The following is a 22,790-nucleotide window of genomic DNA, read 5'->3' as shown; positions in this document are numbered from 1 at the left end:
CCTAGCTCGGCATTATTTCTTGTAGTGTTAATCTTAAGTTCTCTGGTTCCTGTATGTTAAATGTCCCCTGAGTTTTTAATAACTTCAATTCTGCGAAAAGCAAGCCTGGTGCGAGACTGGAAATAGCTGCCCCAGTTCCAGACTGAACATGATCTCTACGCCCTATTTTATAAATTTCATAAAACTAATATCGAGCTGTCAAGCTGTCAGTTAGCCAGGAACACCATGCCATATAAAAATGCAATTGTTCCTATCGACCTGTTTATCTCGATGAGGTATATAGAAAATTCTTAGTATCATTAACTTATTTGCCTTTCTTTGGTATTACCCTTTTTTGTTTCCTTGCTTTATGATTCGAAGCCTTTGGACCGCTTCCTATAAAGTTCTTCCCTCTCGATATCTCCCTAAAACCGTCATGAATCAGAAAAGAGGTGCGTAAACACAGCAAGTAATATTTTAATACACCACCACCATAGTGTAAATATTCCTTTTTTAAAATTCTTTTTCAAACTCTTTTCCCATATTTCTCCGTGACGGCTATTGCAAAATATGATCATGGCTGACTCACAACTTGAGCTTGGATCGCCTGTGATAAGATGAAATTGATCATGTCACTTACTCCATGAGACACTTGTGTATCCTCCAAAAATATATTTTCCAACACGGATGATTGTGACAGTTGGACCTTTGCCGTCACACTTTGAATGGAAGGTATAGGAAGACCAGCCATTTACAGTTGCCCGGTAACAGCGATTTCAGTAAGAGGATTGGCGAGCCACAGGCTTTAACCATTTATCCAGCCATGTCAAAAAATTCTGGCTGTTTCCCACAACGCTGGAATATTTAAGACCCGCTGCAAAAATAACATAAGAACGTTCTTTGGATCCATTTTGTACCTAGCAGTTATTTTGGTGGACTATTTTGAAAGTTGGTTTTGCTAAGAATAAATAACACCGTCATCTTCACCAGTTATAAGATGACCATCATTGCTTGCACCGTAAATGTGACGCTAACTAAACTGGATGTACTGTCTGTTCGGAAAGACATTTCATACGTGGTCGTTATACTCCACCGGCAACTTAAAATATTTTTTTTATCTGGAATATCTCCTTCTAAATTTTGGGTCGCAGTGATCAATACTCTTAATAGATGATTTAAAATCCCGAACAGGAAAATATTCGGATAGTATTTATCAGGAAAACGTTACATTTTACCAATGCTCAGCGCTGACGTTAGAGTTCTCAATGGAAAAACCAGCGGTAGATAATGTCAAGAAACTTGACAGCTTTTTTAAATATTGAATTGAAAAAAAGCTTCTAATAGTTAAAGTCCACGTAGGCGGTTTCAGCTTCACACCCCATTACTGTCCTTTCTAAGTATGGTTAATGTTAATGTAAAAGCTTGTCTGTAGTAGCGAGAAGGTAGCAAACAACATTACTGAGTCGTGTTCTCTTTTAGTTGCAACAGTAACAGTCATCCAATATGGCAAACTGATCAAAATTGTAAAGGAGAATTCTGATTGGTTCCTTGAGTGGTTCGAATTTGCAACATCGGCGGCTGAGATGCATCATTCATGAGTTAGTTTTGGAGAATTGCTTTTTTTTAAACCATACCAAAAAAGAAAGCAATGACCAAGAAATCTCAGTTTTTGTTTGTTTTGTTGACATCATATTTGGTGGACAAGTTGAACTTAATTCTAAACCACTGCTACCTGAATTGAAGCACAATTAACGTGAAATACTCACCTGCCGCGGTGTACCTGCAGGTTTTTCCGTCTCCTGATAAAGGATGGTTACACGTACATGTGTAGGATCCTACAGTGTTTGTACATGAAGCTGAACGGTGGCAGTCGTGTACACCGCTGACGCACTCATCGATATCTGTGGGTAATAATGGACAGGGAAGAAGAAAGAAAACAAACATAAATTATTTTGTACTTTGTCGCAAAAAGTGTTTTATGTTCTGAAGTAAGGAGTTTTCGTTGGTAGTACTTAAGTAGTACTTAATCGTAAATTTGATAACACGTGTCGTGATTAGAGGTTTACCATGTTTATCAATAAAACCTCTCAAGGGAAATAACCCTTGTTGTAAAGCGTTGTCACGATAGCCATACTGCTGTGCCCGGTCAATAGAACATGTTTGCATATCAAAAGAACCCGTTGTCCAAAGAAAGTATGAGAAATGTCATTTTTTCGGATTTCTGGTTTATACCCTTGAGGTTTTTTTTTCCGTGAATAGAACCAAAATAAATATACACTCTTTTTTTTCTGTTACATCCAAAACGAGCCTGAGCTCATTCAAAATCATAAATATATTTTTCATACTAGAAATTGGTTATGTGTGGCAAGACATTTTTGCGGGAGTTTAATTTTTCGGATGGGCGATATTTTTTTTTTGCGGGAACTAATTTTTGGGATTGTGAAAGACTGGTTCTTCGTGCTGGGTATGAAATTTTGTTACTTTCAGAAAGTGGCATTTGCTGCGTTTTTTGTTGCACTTTACGGTAAGCTGTAAGGCGCGGTAAGGCGCGGTAGACTCATGCATGGTCAATGCACCTCGTCTCAGGATCGAGCGGCCCGGATTTGACATCTGGCCGGAGACACCGCGTTTTGTTCTTGGGCAAGACACTTAACTCGCTCCACCAAGGTGTTTAAATGGGTACCGGCGAACTAAATGTTGGGGTTAACCCTGCGATGAACTAGCGTCCCATAGAGGCGGGAATAGAAATATCCGTAATCGCTTCTTGCTACGCAGAAACCAGGATAAGCTCTGGCCTGGTGGCATGACCCACTTGGCTCGTATACAGACTTTACCTTCACGGTAATCAAGTAACCAGTCACTGTGGAACAATTACGCCCTGCCCAACTTTGGCTGGTAGTGCCTTCAGATGATCCTTTTCTGTCAAGTTTTAGCAGCTACACCTGCCTTGTACCATGAGCAATTTCATCGTTTTATTGAAAGAGACGTTTTAAATAAATGGCATCAACAAGTTTCTGCATGTGAGGCTTGTTTGTATAATTTCGACAATGGAGGAAAGTCGTGGAAAAAAAAATGCAACTTGAAAATCGCAAAAATTAGCTAGGAGCAAAAGAAAACTCGTCCCACACTGTAGACGTATAGCTTTATTTTCATGTAGCGTCATTTCATTTCGCAATATTTTTTTTAGTTCTTGTTAAGCAGATATAACTTACCAGTGCAATTTTTGCCATCTCCTGAGTATCCAGGTTTGCACGCGCAAGTGTAAGATCCACGAGTTTTGTTACAAACACCATTCACATCACAGCTATGAGAGTTTGAAGAGCACTCGTCTATGTCTGAAACAAGGTGAAAAGGAGTAAATATGGATAAACGTTGAGTTATCGTTAGTCTGACCATTTCACCGATACTGAAAAAGAAACATACAGCTTGAGAACAATCCGTCAAAAATTTACGGTAAGCACAGAATATTTTAATGAAAAAAAAAAAACGATTAATTTTACTTTCCACTCGTTTTGACTCATTCTTTGCTTTTGGATGATTTACATTACCGTGGTTATAAACCACTGGCGCAGGCTTCGAAACTGTCAAAAAATAAAGTTATTACAGGGTTAAACCTTCTTTTCTATCAGCTTTCTTATTACACAAGTGCAGTTGGTTACAGTTTTTTCTAAGCCTATCAATGCAAGAGAAATTTCATAGTTGTTGAAAGTAAAGTGAGATTGTTATTAAATTCAGTATCAACATTAATATGTTGTTTGTTTGATGGTTGGTTGGTAGATTTCTTACCATTGCAAGTTTGTCCATCTCCGGTATATCCAGCTCTACACTTACAGGAATATGAGCCCACGGTATTCACACAATCTGCTTTCACGTCACAGTTATGAGTGTTGGTGGAGCATTCCTCTAGATCTGCAAAAATTAAATTTCGAAATTAATGAGAGTCATCAAATACATGAATAATGTTTACAGTACTGGTTTGTAACAAACTATCTTAAAAATGAATCATGGAACCTTTTTGAGCGCGAAGGAAATTCTGGGGAGTTTATTATTTTTTATTAGTAGATTACAATGTATTTTAACCGCATTAAGCAAGAGATTTATCACCTGTAAAGCAAGTAAAGTTGAAGCAGTTATCGCATGGCACGTCATTCCAAGTGTATCCATGCCTCACGCCAAGAGTGTGCACACAGTCTTCGTTGTTCCAGTTGTTTGGTTGCTTTGGAGCCCAAAACCTAAAACTGCTAATTTCTTTGTTTGTCCACACAAAAGAGTCTTCAACACTGCGGTCATTCAGCCCTATCCATGATCTATCGCCAGCATGACGGTGCTGAATAAATACGTTTTCCTCCTGGTTGTGCACTGTAACCAGATCAGAGTTCATCTCAGAACAGTTTGACTCAGCAGTCAACCATGTGGCGCATGCGGGGCTTGAAAAGTAGCAATAACCACCAAAGTAAGTCCATCCTGGCTGGCAAATGTCTGCAGATATAAACAACAATAAATCCATAAAAAGTAAGAGAAATCATTAAGAACGTCTTAAGTGAAAGTTATTAAAGGAAATAGTTGCTTGTCATGTTTCTGAAAAACCTTCAAATGTTTTGCTATTTTTACTCCTGACTGAAACATTGGACGTCATTTGTTATGAAATTAACTTTTAACAATCAAATTCAAGAAATCGCCTGATAAAGTCTTATTTTTAACAGCGTAAGTGAGAAAAGTTACTAAAATATGAATACTAAATGATCTAAACTACTGATCAAGACATTAGTAAAATTAACGATGAATTATTTCGTCCGTACCTGAAAGGACAGTGTATGAGATAGACAGTGGATCATACTTTGTGTCGTACAACTCTTTTAAACAAACTCGCACACTGGTCGTATTGATGTACTGCAAAAAAAAAAACAAACAAAAATAATCAGTGGTCCTCTAAACTGAAGTCGAAAATATAATTTTCACAACGATCACGGAGATATTCTGAAATATTATTAAATCTTCGGAAGAAAAAGCAAACTCATGATCATAGCTCCCTTGGGTTTTCGTTCTAGTAAGACATATCAATATCATATCATTTGCATCTAGTAGGTATCTCTCAACTTTCTTGGCTGTCTTGGAGACGCCATCTTGTATTTTACGATTTTCTCCGCATTTAATTTGATGGAAAATAACGGATGTAAAAGGGTACGAAACTAATTCTGCATTGATGTTCCCCCTGAGAAAATTGGAAGAAGCCAAGAACTCTTTCAAATAGACGAGGTTTGGTTCGACTGGCGTGACAAAAATGCAGTTTAAATGGAAATACTTAATAAAGTGAAGAAACAGAATTACCTCTACCCAAGCAGTTATTCCATTGTGTACTGGTTGTCGATTTCCACCGCTAGACGAATGGTTCGCGGAAACAAACACATTTGGGGTGCTGTTGTACTTTTCAGTAAAGCGGATATCCTAGAGAAAAACTCTCATTAAGTAAGCGGGGTGTTATTCAACTTTGACCACTAGCAAACTGAATTTTATAATAACTTACTGAGTGAGTATTGTTTAAATTGGCGCTGTTCTGTGGGTCTGTACACTAACTCTTAAATTTTTTAAGAAATTAATTCTAGGCAAGCTCTCTTGTAAGACGAAAAAGATACCAACCTTGCAATAGGCATTGTTGTAATCTGCAGGTGGATGTTGGGCGTTAGCAAAATAGACTGAACTATGTTCTGTAAAAAGAGGCTTGTGGAGCGAAGAAAACGCCAGCCATTTCTAAAAGAGAAAAATAAATAAATGTTAACTAGAAATTGAGATGGAAATAGTATTAAGTGAGATATCCATAAGCAAACGTCTAAATCAAGATTCTATTTCTTAATTATATTTTTCCATGGTGAAGTATGCTAGAGACCTAGCTGCCAATGCAAAAGACCAGTGTTAAGTGGCTAAAGTAAGTGATAAAGATCTCTCAGTACCTTATGGTTGGTACATAAAAAAAGGTATAGACACTTACAGTATAAACATCGTCGTGAGATCCTGCGTAGTTCTGAAGCTCTCTCAAACAAACTTTAAAGGAGGATTGCGTGACGTCTTCAATCCACACACTGGCAGCGTCACGCTTGAGTCCTGCACGATAGTGCACTGCGGTAACAAACACTGAAGGTATCACTGAAAACTTTCCCTACATAGAAAACAAAAAAGCAAGCCGTTACCGTTGACGTTCAGCTTACTGATGTTGTTGTTGCTGTTGCCCTAGTGCTCTTTAACAGTAACGAGGATTTGGAAACTTAGTGCGGGTTAGTGCTCTAATGGTTGAGTATTAGGTGACACTTTAGTACCATTAGTCCAAAGGAAATCATATTATATTGAACGAAATCCGATAACTGTAAGCTATTCAAAATTATTCTTCGTGAACTTGAGTTGTAAAATGAAACGAAAAAGTACCTACCGATGGAAAATTGACAGATTTACAAGTCGTTCCAGTCCACCATTGTGATATCCGTTCTTCCCCGGCAACACCACCCGCTGGAGCCCCTTGGTACGTCATCCAATCAACTGTCACGTTAGCTTTTGATTTTCGCTCATTGTAGCCTGCCGCCATCACACACGCAGTGAATCGATCATAACTGACATTCTCAACCCACGACACAGCGGCATCATGTACGTACGACTTGTCACTGGTGTCAATATGATTGACAGTGATCTGAACTTCAAGTGGTTTGTCAGGATAAAACACATAAGGCTTGAGGCGAATTACTTCACAATGAGAATATCCCAGTGAAGGAATGTGTGGCATGTGACGGCGACCCCGCTGGAAAGGAAATCCTTTAAGAAAATTACAGTACAAAACACAAATCAGTACAAACGATTTAAATTTCCCACGTTTTTTCATCATAATGATCATCATCTTCTTCGACATCGTCAGAAATTTCAGAGTAAAACAATTTCTAACCTTCACAACTACCAGGGTGTTGCACAGAGAAATTCAGTCGCTGAATGCACATTTCCTGTCGAAACAAACACTCATTGTCGTATATTGTGCCATTGGATGAGCAGACTGGTTCTTGGTAGGATGGACAACTGTCAACAGCAACGCAGCGAGCATCATTTGGTCCAAACGCTTTACAGAGGCAGTGATAATGACATGTCACGTCGATGCAAGGATCCAAGTCTGACAAGAGATAGAAACAATCAGAACAATTGTGAAGAAACGATTTGATCTTCTAGTACACGCTTGCTTGATAGTTATCCACACTTCCGTCTTCCCAGTGTGGGTTTGCAAGGTTTTATAAATATTATTGCAATGAACAACACCGCTGAGGAGTAGAGGGGATACGGGAAAGAGAATCTTAATATACCGAGTGATTTTTCAATCTCCAGACGGAATCTTTTTGCCTACCTCCAGTGACCATGTAGTCGACAGTGATAACATCTTTATTGTTGGCGTCGCTGTTGTAATTCTTCACACACACTTGTGCATCAGTTGTAGATGTATGCTGAATAAAACAAAAAAGAATTAAACCCGGCCTGGTTCATGTTGTTAACGTCCGCCGGAATAGTATTTGAAAAAAAAAAAACGGATATAAACGAAAGTTACAGCGAAACAAAAACTTGCTGAAATCGCTTTGAAACGGCCCCGAAACAGCATAGAAACACAAGTTACAAACAGAAGAGTTCAAGTAATTATTTTTATCGAATTTTGCTTCCATACCTCGAGCTGTTATATGCGAATGTTACATTCCCGTATAAACTGTTATATTTATGTTGTTACGCAATGTCATATAATGTTCACGGGTCCCGAGGAACTTGGAATATTTGTGCCATTACGTTATGAGTGTTTGCTAAACTTACAAAAAGATCACAAGAGTTATTCCTTACCTCAACCCAAGCGGTGACAGCGTTACAACGTGACCCAGAAAGATTAGCATTGTTGTTGTTGTCAGTGCGTTTTGGCGTCACTAATACAACAGGACGAGCATAAAATGGTTTTGTGAAGTTCACTATCTGCAATGTAAAAGAAAAGAATAATTTAATATGGACTGTATTTCCGCGAGACTCTTTTAGAGGTTAAGCTGATAAATAATCCGTATTGGTATTTATAATGCGCTGATTCCAATGTTTAGATTCCAAGTCACACCGTCTTTGATTTGAACAGGGCCGACCTGTACCGTTTACAAGGGTCTTCATGATTGGCCAAACGAAACAATAGGTATACACCACAAACAATGCCCCTAGCCCTAGAACCAAAGAGGTGCAGATTAACAAGAACGAGTCAAAATAGAAGTTTTAAAGAGGTACAAGTCATCTGTTTGAACAAGAGGAAAAGTATGTTTGATCAATTGATCACCGAAGATAAAATTGGGTCTATGACAGATTTTGAGGGTCCAGAGTTCAAATAGTTCCATGTTAACAGTCAATTTTAACTTCCTCCATTGATATGAAAGCGTTGCTGTTGTTGCCCTTTTGATGCCCTATTATAAAGAGGATTTAGATAAGAAACAATAATGCGGCGGGCTGGCAATAATTATTCTTACTTGACAGAAAGCGTAGTTATCCAGATCAGATGGTGAGTTTGTATTGGTAAACACGAGACTGTCGGTTATGGTAAAATTGTCAACACTCAGATTTGTAAACGCCATCCAATTCTGCAGAAAAAAAAGAAAGAAATTGTAGATAAAACCTGGCAATTATGAAAGAGATAAAAACATGCACAATTAAGGACTGTTTTAACCAACGTAAAAGAGTACATGAAATTATCGGCAAGATACGCGAACCCGGTAAGATGTTGATAATTAGCCTTTTTTCAGGAAAAAATCTATAAAAAAAACAACTCTCCTTGTGTTTGCATTCAACTGCTTCCAGTCAACGCTTTCTACCACATGGTTTCTACAAGTAGCTTGAGGTTTATTAAAGAGCTAACGAACACATATTTTCTTTGTATTGTTTTCTTTTGAAAGCCAACGATTGATGTTTCATACTGGCACAAAAAAGACTCATCTGGAACAGCTTGAAAATGGAAGATGATCAGGCACGTCACAGGGGAAGTTGACCTCTGATATATTTGGTTACATCGTAACGCATGTAAAAATTTTAGAATGCTGCTCTTTAGTCAGGGGTCATCATGATTTTCATTCAACTTTGATGAAGTGTATATCTTTGGCAGAGCATGGTTCATTAGACTGACGACTGACAGAAAACGAAATTTAAATTTACTCACTATCTTTATGCCTTTATGGGGTCCATCGAAAATCTTTACTTCTCTGAGACAAATTTTGAAATTGTCCACGCGCAACTCCTCCACCCACACGGCCATGGCATCCTGAGGTCTCTTGGGAACTTGGTGGCTAGCAGTTACAAATATGGTTGGAGGAGTAGAAAACCGCTGAAATGAAATAACGAGAGAAGTTAGATTAGTAAATTAATCGAGTGCATGCCTGGGTGAATGACCGCATGAACAGATCAGCGAATATGTAAATGACCAATAATGAGAGAATGCGTGAATGCTTGTTTGAGCCATCAAATGTTCTGGCATTTTAAAAATACAAAATGCCTCAAATAACAAATTAATATTTAACAGTGAGTCACGCAACACGTTACACGCCGCAGAAAGTGTAAATATTTTCACAATCAGAGTCCGCCGAGGATATTTTAATTAAAAGGGAACAATACGCTTAAATCCGAAAACTACTAATCAGCTTATTGTTAATCGGTTTTGATCTTTTGCATTAGGAATATTTGCGTTTGATGAGGAAAAATAATATTTTTAGTTAGTCTCAATTGATAAATTAAAAACGCTGTTTAATTTCAACAATTTTCAACATAGTGACATTTTACTCATGTTTTTTGATTGCATTGACATGAAAAGTTTTCTGTTTAGGCTTAGTCTTATGTTTTTCGGACTCTTTATTTGAATTACAAGGCAATTGTTCTACTTAAGGCAACTTCTTTTCAAGGGAGGTGGCTTTTTAGTGTTTTTCTTCAGTTATTGAGAAATATTCCGTACTCAGATATTTATCCCCTAAAAAATATTTGTTTCGAATACTTTCTGCTGTATTTTTACGCTATATTTTGATGGTTAGCATTTGCACAAGTCATGTTTTAAATTGACAGATGATTGACAATTTTGCAGTAAGGAAGATTGATTGCCCGACTCGTGATTTCCATGTTAAATTTCACGCGAGAAACCGATATCGCACAAATCGCGAAGTGAAGCGAGCTCGAGAAAGCGTAGCGAGAAAGCACTGGCTGATATTTAACAACGTCGAGCAAAGAGTTTTAAGTAAGAAATATTTTTACACTGAAATTAAAATTTCAATACCAGCTAAATTTTCAGTGCTCAAGTTCTTCGAAAGAATAATGAGTACTAGCCAAGATGTATTTCTCGCAGCAGAAAAGCCTACCGTTGTGCCATATTGCAAATTGATAGATATATTTACTTGGGAGTTGTTAAACGATGCCCCACGGTAAACAGTCAACCGAGAGCTCTCGCTGTAAATCACAAGTGATTGTTGCGTTGACTGCTGATGGCGAAGCAGGCCCGCTGTTGACATCGCAATTTCTCGTAAACCTTGCGTGGAGCCGGAGCCGCTTCAAATGTACGCAGTAGCACTAAATGCAAACCCAGCCTGCTTGTTTGACATCCTTCGTCGTTTTTTAAGGGGTTGTAACGTAAAATTGAATCTGTGTTAGCTTGACCAGTCAGCTCCGAGATTTTAAGCGGATGAAAGCCGTCGCGTAAGCTTTAAATATGACTCACTGCAGTTTTACGGTCGCTAGAGTTTGTGAATTTGCCATCCAACGACGCGGTTGAGGCGATGCCCTTTGTCTGCTTTGCAAGTTTATAACAGCTGAGAGGAACCATCTTATGCAAGATATTTGATGATGGTTTCTTAACTAGAACATTGTGACCCTTATGAAATAGCCTACATACTCAAAATGAATGATGTACTGTAGCTCTGCTTTTCTTTGTAGTTGGTGAGGTAATGTTCGCCTTGCAAGCTGCCATTTCGTCTTCTATATACGTCGCAATTGGCACTGGAGCTTCTTCGGCCGCTGAACTTTGCCTTGCGGCTTTCCTTTATTTGTTTCTGCCATTTTCTTGTCCAAGCCGTTATGATTTTGTCATTTTCTGGTACTCGAAATCGTAAGCGGCTTCTTATTTGAAAAAGACTTTTGCTCTTTTTTTCGCTCCGTAGATTGCAGCAATGATTTTGCAACATGATTAAAAGGTCGCTGAGAGTGTTTTCAGAGAGTTCCGTCTTTTGCACTGTGAAGCCCTCACCTGAGTTTGGAGGTTAAGGTGGCTTGAAGGGAATTCTTGGGGAGTGAAGATTTTTCTTATCAGGGTTCTCTATTGCCAAGTAAGGGTCGTTTCGTCTGCTTGATATCTCTTGGATGAACTTAGCGAATTGACTTAATGAAGGATAGTCTGCGGCTTTCTTAACTTTATATCGGTAAGCGTGACGTTGTCATCTTCCAGGAAGGTCATCAGGAAGTTTAACAAGTAACGGTTTTAGGAAAGCCGCTTCGTCAAGTACTATTAGACCACTGAGTCCTCCATCATTCTTTGCAAATTCCAGTTCGAACAGCAAATTTCCTAGTTCCTGTGGGCCTTTATTATCCTTGGGTTCGATCTTGGGGAACATTGTCAGTTTGTTAAGGTGCATTTGAGCTACAACTGCATTCGAACCGAAGCGCTCACTTAATTTCTTCCAAGCCTCTTTTAAACCCTCGTCAGGATTCTCCACATAGGCATTGCGCAGGGGTTGAACAAATCTCCTTGACTCTCTGGCCGGTGGCATTCTCGGTTAACAACTGGTCGAGTAATGGCGACGTAAAGACGTGCGTTGCTGCCGCCCGCCGATCTTTCTGCTCTGTCTTTGGTAAATGGCCGTTTTTTTCGGTCAGTTTTTGAGCAAAAGAAAAACCATATCCTCAGACTCTTCCGACGAATCATCTCTTTCGCCGGAAATCAAAAAAACCAAGCCATACTCCTCGCCAACGCATCACGAAGACGAAATAATGACAGCTCTCAGTATGACACAAGATGTTGGTGCAACTCTACAAGCAATCTTAGCAAAGCTGGAAAAGCTTGATTCAATAGAATCCGCCGTGAAGAAAATTGAAGCCAATCTCGAGAACTTAGAGAAACGAACCCAAAGGCTAGAAGATTTCCAAACAACAGCGAAGAAAGATATTGACGATCTAAAAGAAGGGATCAACTTTACTGGACAACAACTCAAGGATAAGACAGAAGCTATGGAGAAGGTGCATCGACTCTATGAAACTCAATTAGCAGAGCTCACGACAAAATGCCAGAAAAATGGGGATTTGTTAGACGAGATCCACACCAAAAATCTTTACTTAGAAGCCTACTCTCGCCGGGAGAATATCAAATTCACGAACATAGAAGAATCGACAGAAATAGGCGGCCGCACTAGTGAAGACACCGAAGAAGTTCTCCGAACTTTTCTGGAACGTGATCTTGGTTATAGGGATGCAAGGAATGTAGAAATTCAGCGAGTACATCGCATCGGAAAAAGCAAGGATGGAAATCCGCGTCCTATTCTGGCCCGTTTCCTTAGATATAAAGACTGTCAACAGATCTTTTTACTGGGTCACCGGCTTAAAGGCACTAACTTTCAAATGTTCCGAGACCTTCCCCAGGAAATCATTACCCGTCGCAAAGTACAGATGGGAGCTTTTAAGGATGCCAGGAAAAATGGAGTGGCTGCCTCCTTCAGCCAATCTCAACCGGATAAATTGTATATCAGAGGTAAATTGTGGCCGATCGGGCAAAAATTTACTATTTAATTAACACTAAATAAACTTTGTTCAGATTGACCGGTAAATTGTTCAAACTTCTCGCAGTTTCGTTATTGCCAATATGCTTTTCACCAATTAGAGGCGGTCGGCAACTTAAACGGGCTAATAGAGTTGCAGGCTTTTTCTCTTTTTTGCTGTAGTAAGCAATCAAGTTGCCTAATTTCTCCACCATAAGTCCTTTAGTAATTTTATTCATTTTGTGTGTGTTTTCGTTTTACTGTCTCCAGGGCATAAAAATCTATCTAATTAACAATAGTTTAAAGGCATGTGGTCATTTAGATATCTTTTATTGTGAAAATGCAAAACAGTCAACTCAGCCTCCTTCATTACTCACAATACAACAGATCTGAAAATAATTTCCCTCAATGTCAGGGGATTGGGAAACAATGCCAAAAGAAAAGAGGTGTTTAACTGGCTGAGAGCGAAAAAGCAATCTATATATATGCTGCAAGAGGTCCATTGTTCTCGAGAAACTACCGATATACGGTCTTGTGAATGGGGGTACAAAGCGCTCTTCAGCTGCTGCAGCAGCAACAAAGCAGGGGTTGGTATTCTTTTCAATAATAATTTCAATTGCCAGATCCACAAGGTTTTCTCGGATCCGAATGGACGCTTTTTAATATGTGATATCGTTGCTGATAGCAAGCGTCTGACTGTGGCTAACATCTACGCTCCGAATGAAGACGATCCAAACTTCTTTCAGGTTTTTTTCGATCATTTATCAAACTTTAAATGTGGTGAAATCATAATTGGTGGGGACTTTAACTTAGTTCTTGACGTGGAAAAAGACAAGAGGGGTGGCCTTGCCAGAACACACAAAAATGCCTTAAAAGTGATTCGAGATTTCTCTGAAAATCTTTGTTTGACTGATATTTGGAGACTTTTCAACCCAGAAGCCAGGAGATATACTTGGCGCCAAAACCAACCTGTCATACATTGCCGACTCGATTTTTTTCTAGTAAGTGAATCATCTTTATGTGATGTGACCCATGCAGATATTTTTCCTGGTTTCAAAACGGATCATTCGATGATTACTCTGAATCTAGCTTTACACTCGAACCCCAGAGGCAAAGGTTTTTGGAAGTTGAACACGTCCCTTTTATCCGAAATGAGATATGTCCAAGAAATTAAAACAACAATTGAAAGCACTGTGAAACAATACAAAGACGACACCTCAGTGAACCCAGCTCTGCTTTGGGAGATGATTAAATTAAAGGTGCGAGAAAAATCAATATCTTATGCTTCATACAAAAACGCGACAACAAGGAAACGCGAAGAAATGTTGGAACGCGAAATCGCCTTGTTAGAAAAACATTTAGACAATGCAAGCAATAGTAACCCCTCATATCATATTGTTGCTGAAAGAATTTTTACCTTAAAGAAAGAGCTAGAAAACATTTGAGTATCGAACCAAAGGCGCTATCATTAGGTCAAAGTCGCAATGGTACAACGAGGGCGAAAAGAACTCCGGATATTTTCTAAACCTCGAAAAAAGGCACTGTAAACAAGGAACAATTAGTCAATTAAAAATTAATGACACCGACTTTGTCACCACAGACAAAGATATCTTATCTGAATGTACGGCTTTTTATAAAAATCTTTATACGTCAAAAAGCCCCGACAACATCCAGTCAACATTCCTCTCTGAAGTGAACTCCACTTCTTTGACCAATGAAGAACAAACTTTATGTGAAGGCCCCTTAACTCAAAAGGAATGTTTCGAAGCCCTGAAGAAGATGGAGTCTGACAAAACGCCAGGCACGGATGGACTTCCCGCCGAATTCTACAAAGTTTTTTGGAAAGACATTTCTTCTTTTTTAATCTCGGCCCTCAACTATGCTTTTGACTCTGGCTGCCTCTCAGTAACACAAAGACGAGGGGTTATAAAACTAATTCCAAAAAAAGATGCGGAACTATACTTCATCAAAAATTGGAGGCCTATTACCCTTTTGAACACTGATTACAAAATCGCAGCAAAATCTATTGCAAACCGAATTAAATTAGTACTTCCAAACCTTATCAATCACGATCAAACAGGATTTTTGAAGGGTAGATTTATAGGCGAAAATATCAGACTCATTGACTCAATCATCCAATATGCCACAGAAAAGAATATCCCGGGCCTGTTACTTTTTATTGACTTTGAAAAGGCATTTGATTCTCTCGAATGGTCCTTCATACATGGAACATTAAGATCCTACGGTTTTGGTGCTTCGCTAATTAACTGGGTGAAAACCCTGTATAGTCATAGTGAAAGCTGTATTCTGAATAATGGATGGGCAAGTAATTTTTTTGAAATTCAAAGAGGTGTTAGGCAAGGCTGCCCGCTCTCACCTTATTTATTTATCCTATCGGCAGAGGTGCTGGCCACGGCAATTAGGAAAAATACTAATATAAAGGGAATCTCTGTAAATAATGTGGAAATTAAGTTAAGTCAGTATGCCGATGACACAACACTTATATTAGACGGGTCACGTGAATCTCTCCTTTCATCCCTTGCAATGCTTGACGATTTCAGCAAAGTCTCTGGCCTCAGACTCAATGATAAGAAAACGGAAGCTCTATGGATTGGCGCAAGTATTGGAAGTGATAAAATTCTGTTATCAGGAAAAGAGCTTAAATGGCCAAAAGACAAAGTAAAATCCCTAGGTCTATGGATTTCAACAGATCCCGAACTATCTGCCTCTTTAAACTACAATGAGAAACTTGAAAAAGTGAAAGAAATCCTGAGATGCTGGAAATACCGCCGACTCACATTGTTAGGGAAAATCACTGTTATCAAATCACTAGTGGTCTCCCAATTGGTTTATCTACTCTCGCCTCTTCGCTCAAACTACAGGGTTTTAAAAGAAATAAATGATTTACTCTACACTTTTCTATGGAATGGTAAAGGCGACAAGATAAAACGGAAGGTAATGATCAATGATTTCGGTGGTGGTGGCCTAAAAATGATTGATATTAGTTCCTTCAATAAATCTCTCAAAACCACATGGATTAAAAAATATTTAGATAACAACAATAAGGGAAAATGGAAAATCTTTTTTGATATAACCCTAAAAAAATATGGCTGTCAAAACTTTTTTTCCTACAACCTCAACGTTAGAGACACCTTATCGACAATAACAACTTCGGATGCCTTTTTAAAAGAACTATTAGGAATCTGGGCGGAAGTTAACTTTGAACCTGAAATAACATCGAAAGATCACTTTCTGGATCAACAACTTTGGCATAACTCCCTAATAAAGATAGCCAACAAAACAGTTTTTTAAAAACATTGGTTCACCAAAGGAATAACTCGGGTGAAACATCTTTTAGGACCGGACAACAACTTTCTCTCGTTAAATGATTTCCGCTGTAAGTATGAAATAGACCCTCGCCCTCTCAGCTTCTACGGATTAATATCGGCTGTAAAGTCTCTTCGGACTGATTCTAATTTTCAAGATTTACAGAACACCGACCACGAATATGAGCCACTTACAACAAGAATTTTGCAGGTCAAAAAAGCAACTACAATAATATATAAAAAACTGATTAGTAACAAGAGTTTAACCCCAGAGTCAAGTCAAAAGAAGTGGCTAGAGGATTGTGGCCTACCAATAAATGACAACATAAATTGGAATGCTGCCTATCTTTTAGCTAAAAAATGCACAAAGAGCACTAAGTTGATAGAGTTTCAATTTAAATTCTTACATAGACGTGTACCAACCAATAACTTTTTATTTAGAATAGGCCTACAGGGCGATGAAAAGTGCAGTTTTTGTCACACCTCCTCTGAGTCAATAATTCATCTTTTTTGGTCATGCCGTCAAACATCTCACTTTTGGATTAAACTTACTGAATGGCTGAAAAACTTAAATTTACTTCCTAGAGATTATGCTTTGACAAATATTACTGCTTTGGGTCTGAGGCCAGATATCTCTCAATTTGCGCTTCTTATAAATTACTGCTTTCTCTTAGCACGATATCACATATGGCTCGCTAAAACAAAAAATGATCATCCAAATCTTACGCTTTTCATATGCACACTAAAATTACAATATGAGATAGAAACAAAAAGTGGAGACACGAAGAAATGGAAACCTCTTACAGGATACATGAGGATTTAATTAATATTTTAGATTATATTTTCTGTAGGGTTATCTATCTCCTACCCATTAATCTATTTCTAATCTCCTGTCAGATGCATAACTCATTTTACTTTGGTCTGTTTTTTTATGTTTCTGTACTACAACCTCAAGCTGTAATGATAACTAGCTATTTTTCTTCTCAGTTTTGTTTTTTTTTCTTTGCCCCTTGTCGTCACTGTATTTCTTAATTGTGTAAGTCGTGTAACTGTATTTGTTAGTAATGTAAGTCGTTTAGTTATTGTAATTTAAATAGTGTAAATAATTAGAGCAATATAATGTAAATAGAGTTAGTGTTGTAAGTAAAAAAAAAACAAACAAAAAAAAACAAAAAAATTCTCGGTTAACAGGGTTAACGTTTCACTTGCAGTGATGTTCACATCTCTCACCATGTTTTCAAATCACGCTTTCCAAGCGCGGTAGTTTTCTGGCCGGTTGTCTCGTCTAGCCATAAACTGAATAAAAGATTCCAGGTGTTTGAGAGGCATAGGTGAGACAGTGCTTTCAATTTGCAATGGAGTAAACTCTGTACCTTTAGGATCTAACTTCTTGGGGGCGGTGAGTTCGTATTTGAAAGTTGATTTTATATGCTGTGCTGCTCAAGGATTTAACTTCTCAGCAGTGGTTTGCTTCTCCTTGAAATTTATGTTGGGATGAGTCCCTCGAGTGCTTTCTTCATCTATATGTGCCTCGATGAAATCTCGCACACGCTGGGATGGATCCATGGGTGGCAAATCTGGTTTCTGGAATTCGTTGGCAAAAGTGGGAGCGAGTTCCTCATCCATCGCGTTCGCTTTGGCCAGTGTCACGGCTGCCTCTTGCTCCAAGCGTAAACACGCGATCCGCGCCTCTTCCTCACGTTTCTTTCGGGCGAAGGCCATTTCTTCCTCTCTCTTGTTTTTCTCTTCTTGCTCTAACAGGAGGGCCGACTGGGCCTCGATTTCGACCGTTTTCCTTTCTATTTCTGCCTTCTCTACGGCTGCCACGCAACTCGCTTATCGCTGAGCGAATCTTGTCCACCGAATTTAGTGTAACCGATAAATTTAGATTCATTTTTTGGTGAAGAAAAGGCTCTTACTACGCTAGCGATTGAAAATTCCAACTACCTCGTGACGCTAATACAGACCAGAATATAAGCTGAGTGCGCTGCCCAATAAAAACGCGAGGAAAGATCACGTCGATAAACAAGACAAAAAGAGTAACGCAATAAGTAACGTGATGCTGTAAGTATGTGACACCACAGAATATGCAAATGACGTAAATGCTTGCTTGAGCCTTCAAATGTTCTTAAACTTACAGACATTTTCAGATTGCAACAGATCTTTTCAAAAACTGACGGAACGTTTGGGATGGTAAAAATACAAAATGCCTCAAATAACAAATTAATATACAAAAGTGAGTCACGCAACCCGTCACACGCCGCAGAAAGTGTAAATGTTTTCACAATGAGAGCCCGCCGAGGATATTTTAATTATTCAAAAGGAGAAAAATACGCTTAAGTCCAAAAACCACTAATCAGCTTATTGTTAATCGGTTTTGATCTTTCGCATAAGGAACAGTTGTGTTTCATGAGGAAAAATAATCTTTGTAGCTAGTCTCAATTGATCAGCGCTTCTTAATTTCAACAAATTTCAACATAGTAACATCATGTTTTTCGATTGCATTGAAACAGTTTTGTGTTTAGGCATAGCCTTATATTGCTTGGCAACTTTTGAATTACAGCTGTTTTACTTGAGGCAACCTCTCATCAAGAGAGGCGGCTCTTTAGTGTATTTCTTCGCACAAATCGCGAAGTGAAGCGAGAAAGCACTGACTGGTATTCAACAACGTTGAGCAAACAGTTTTAAGTAAGAACTATTTTTACACTCAAATTAAAATTTTAATACCAGCCAAATTTTCAATGTTCAAATTCTTCGAAATAGCATCGAGTCAAGAATAAAAAGTCGAAATGTATTTCTCGTAGAAGAAAAGCTTACCGATCGTGGACTGCCGTTGTACCATATTGCAAGTTAATAGAAATATTAACTGGGGAGTTGTTGAACGATGCCCCATGGCCAGTTAAGAAGTGGCAGTAAATGCAAACCCAGCCAGCTTAGTTGACATCCTTCGTCGTTTTTCCAGAGGCTGTAACTTGCAGTGAAATCTGGGTTAGCGTGACCTTTCAGCTCCGAGATTCTAAGCGGATGAAAGTCGTCGCGTAGGCTTTGAGTATGACTGTTTTACGGCCGCTTGAGTTTCTGAATTTGCCATCCAAGGACGCGGTTGAAGCGATGTCCTTCGTCTACTTTGCAAGTGTATTTCGTCCGCGTGGAACCATCTTCTACAGGATATTTTGATGTTGGTTTCCTAACTGGAGTGAGGATAACATGATACCAGAAACATTAATTGTGACCCTTATGGGGTAATCTACATACTCAAAATGAATGCTGTACTATAGTTGTGCTTTTCTTTGTAGTTGGTGAGGTAATGTTCTCCTTGAAAGCTGCCATTTCGTCTTCTACATATGTCACAACTGGCACTGGAGCTTCTTCGGCTGCTGAACTTTGCCTTACGGCTTTCCTTTGTTTGTTTCGGCCATTTTCTTGCCCAAGCCGTTATGATTTTGTCGTCTTCTGGTACTCGGAATCGTAAGCGGCTTCTTATATCTCTCTAAAAAGTTGTACTTCAGTTCAAAGCAGGGAGAAACTTCATTTTCGCTTTGGAAAGACTTGTGCTTGTTTTTAGCTCGGTAGATCGCGGGAATGATTTTCCAACATGATTAAAAGGTCACTTTTGTTTTTTTTTTTTTGTCGCACCAGTGAACGATCACGGAAACTCTTGTTTTCAGAGTCGTAATTTCACGCTAAATACCTCGCCTTGGTAACCAAGACGGGCGCTTTTGATGCTTTAAATAACCTCGTTACATAAAGTACAGCTCTTTTCCGCACTAATTCCTTTCAAAAATATTAGCAACTTTTTGACAAATTTAGCACACAAAAAAGACTGGCAAACCGTTTTAGGTAGTTTCTGCCAATATTTGGCAACTTTTTGGCATTTCTTTGTTTGTCTTTTTGCATTTTTGAGGAATTTCTGAGTGGATGGCCAGGTTTAATTCTTTGTTCTACAATTTCTACACTATTTCTTCATCTTTTGTCATACTGATTAGATTAATTCGTATACTGTAATCATCATTTTTTAGGGTTAACTGACGATATTAATATTTTGTATTTTTTCTTTCTTACATCCACATCCACAATCGGGGCTCCCTTTTTCATGACCTTTTTATATATCTCTTTACTTTCTATACCACTTAACAAAACAAATTCTAACCTGCTGGAAATCGATCCTCTTGCATTCCATTCCAGTTGTCCAAGAGTTTAAGGATGTGGTGCCAGTTTGAGATCCATGGGGTTTCGTTTCAAACGCGAGATAGTTTACCTCAATGGACTTATTTGAACCGTTAGCAAATTCTAGAACACAGGCTGTAAATTCACTCGCTTTAATATCTTCTACCCAGACTGCAGCGCCGTTCCGCGGGGTTTGGCTCTTCACGGTATGGCCAACTGAGGCGAGAACCGTTACTTGCTGTCCGCCGTAAAATGGCGATTGGAAGTAAATCTTCTTACAACCGAACAGCCCTGGTGAGCTTGTTGTTACGTTTTCTTTTCCGGCCTTGAATCCGAGTGCTGTAAAGAAATAAATAAAACTTTAGTCTTGAAAATGATCGCACTTACAAAGGTTTAACTCAATACGCAGCCCATATCCTAGGAATGGACATGTTGATTGCTTTAGGAAGAGATTTAATTCTCAATTTCCTTGATCTGTGCGCCCCTCCCCCATCTTTCAGTTCGCTTCTTCTCTGATCAACAAGACATAAAAACGCCTGAGCTTGCCGTGAGAAGTTGAATTCAGGTTTACATTCAGAGAATGCAACTGAAAATAGATACCATACCTTCAGTTGCTGGAGCGCCCAGGCAAACCATCAAAAAAATGAGAAAGAAGTGCATCGCGTATTGGTGCTCAGACGACATCTTGCTCCGACTGAAAGGGAACTTCACTCTCATGCACATTATAATCATCACAAGGGCAATGCGTGACTGGAATGTACCTGTTAAGACATGTCGAATTATAGGATATTAACAAATTTTAAACAGCACGTTCACAAAAATGAGTTATCTTGGAGGTGACGCATGTAAGTGACGAGGGTGAGGATGACAGGCAGAGGCAAAATGACCAGTGTAAAAAAATAAGACGGATTCCATAGAAATTGACGATACTTCTCCTATCCGAGGAGCGTAGTTTATTTCCATCAATTTACAATACAAGAATTGTTTTAAATAACACTGAACTGATCATTATCGCTGTTGCTTTGTCAATGAAAACTACCGACCCCACCCCATGTCCCCTCTCCTCAGTCCCCCGCAGTGCCCCCGTATCCTCCACAAGAAACCAAAATTAAGTTAATCAAATTTTCCAGTTTGAACTTTACACATTTCAATTCTGACCGATTAATGTTCTGTTTTCACTTTTCCAATTTATACTTTGTAGCGAATTTTCAGTTCTTTTCAATTTTGAATTGTTTTCATGCAAATTTAATTTCAACCCCGTTATAGAGGAGATTATGTCGGATTTCAGCTTATCTTTTCAAAGAGGAAAACTCATAAAGTAAAGAGATTTGAAAGCTTCGTAGGCGTTCTCTTCCATCATTTTCTTGTATAGATGATAAAATCATCTGAAAAGAGCCGCAAGATATTTTCGTCGGAGTCGTCATTTATTTTGCTGTGTTAAGACTCGCTTTTGTTCTTCCTGTTCTTAGACCTTCTTAAGTTCTTCGGTTGTTCTGAATTATTGTTTGAACACGCCAGGTCATTACATTAGAAGATGGGTCTCAATTGATTGACGTATTTTTTTTTAGCTAATTTGGTGATTTGCCAGTTTGTTCATTTTAGGTTTTAGGTTTTTTTTTTTTTCATTTTGCCCGAGTCTCGTTTCCCTTTAATTTAGATCGAAGCTAATGGCGGAATTTGCCATTACCTTCCTCTGACGCATTTTGTATTTTGTATTTATTGAAAGCCTCTTGTGTAAAATCTAGTTTCAACTCTGCTAGAAATGTGGACTAACTTTATTTATATGCAATCGAACTTTCCGTAACTGGTGACCTTCAGTGGGGCCACTAATAAACAATTGAGCTGTGACGAGAGAGCTTATGCAAGGTTAAAGATTCAGTGTTTGTATGTATCTGAGACAATCGCGAAGCGTCTACTTACGGGTTATGGTATGCAATGGGATTCGACTGTGTTTAGTCGTTGTTATCTTAGCTTATTGTACTTTGGTGATGCACTATGTACACGCGGGGATTACTAAACATAATCAGGTGCTTTTTTGCGGCTGGAGAAGCTTTGCGGAAGTGTTCGAGGGGAGTTTAACAGAACGGTTTTCTATTTCCTTGTTTCTCGGCTGTTGTACAGTTATTCAGTTCAAGAATACTTAAATTCATTCTGTAAGTGTCGCGTAGTTTTTGTTTCTTTGTGCACGTGGAAGTTCTTTAAATTTTGTAACAGTAAGAAAGCGTGCCATGAGCGCTTTCCTCTTTAATCTGCTTTTTTCCCTTTTGTTTTTATGGTAACGCATTTTAATCATTCTGTAAAATTTTTCCACGGGAGGGTGATTTTATTTAACCCGTGAAACAACATCTACTGTAGGAGTAAGTCAAAAAAGTCATAACTAATAAAAGAAAACCATGAAATTGGTATTCAATAGCATCTAATTGTGCAGCAACTACTTCACGGGTTAGGTAAAATCACTCTGAGATTGACACCTTATTGATCCTGAATCCACTTAGTATTATTACGGCCGAGAGTATAACAGACACGTTGTGACAGAACAGTCTTTGAACTAAGACAGCCCATT

The 22,790-nt window shown here is 38.6% G+C and overlaps 2 protein-coding genes across 2 annotated transcripts; one reads left to right on the top strand and one right to left on the bottom strand.

Annotated features, from left to right (window-relative positions):
* Nucleotides 1-245: 245 nt before the first annotated feature.
* LOC145494534 (uncharacterized) lies at nt 246-21,669 on the bottom strand. Its single transcript, XM_081474026.1, has 17 exons — nt 20,833-21,669; nt 20,211-20,566; nt 9,170-9,334; nt 8,487-8,597; nt 7,831-7,956; nt 7,352-7,448; nt 6,905-7,123; nt 6,401-6,777; nt 5,966-6,133; nt 5,617-5,727; nt 5,308-5,424; nt 4,779-4,869; nt 4,084-4,458; nt 3,766-3,888; nt 3,192-3,314; nt 1,746-1,880; nt 246-853 (listed from the first exon to the last, which is right to left on the bottom strand). The coding sequence occupies exons 1-17, from the start codon at nt 20,957-20,959 to the stop codon at nt 756-758; spliced, it is 2,919 nt and encodes a 972-aa protein (XP_081330152.1). The 5' UTR covers nt 20,960-21,669; the 3' UTR covers nt 246-755.
* LOC145494539 (uncharacterized) lies at nt 11,776-13,254 on the top strand. The gene has a single exon (XM_081474031.1). The coding sequence runs from the start codon at nt 11,839-11,841 to the stop codon at nt 12,763-12,765; it is 927 nt and encodes a 308-aa protein (XP_081330157.1). The 5' UTR covers nt 11,776-11,838; the 3' UTR covers nt 12,766-13,254.
* Nucleotides 21,670-22,790: the final 1,121 nt, after the last annotated feature.

Source organism: Orbicella franksi, chromosome 8 (genome assembly GCF_964199315.1).
Source record: "Orbicella franksi chromosome 8, jaOrbFran1.1, whole genome shotgun sequence".
NCBI lineage: Eukaryota > Metazoa > Cnidaria > Anthozoa > Scleractinia > Merulinidae > Orbicella > Orbicella franksi.
The sequence above is the reverse complement of the archived record's forward strand: the minus strand, read 5'-3'. Positions and strand labels throughout refer to the sequence as shown.

Bases quoted from the DNA above. Each gene is read 5' to 3' on its own strand.
- LOC145494539 (XM_081474031.1), top strand. From the start codon at position 11,839: ATGGCCGTTTTTTTCGGTCAGTTTTTGAGCAAAAGAAAAACCATATCC.
- LOC145494534 (XM_081474026.1), bottom strand. From the start codon at position 20,959: ATGATTATAATGTGCATGAGAGTGAAGTTCCCTTTCAGTCGGAGCAAG. The intron at 9,335-20,210 runs GTTAGAATTTGT...ATTTCATTTCAG, and splicing joins AGAGGATCGATTTCCAGCAG to CGGTTTTCTACTCCTCCAAC. The intron at 4,870-5,307 runs GTAATTCTGTTT...TTTTTTTTGCAG, and splicing joins GAATAACTGCTTGGGTAGAG to TACATCAATACGACCAGTGT.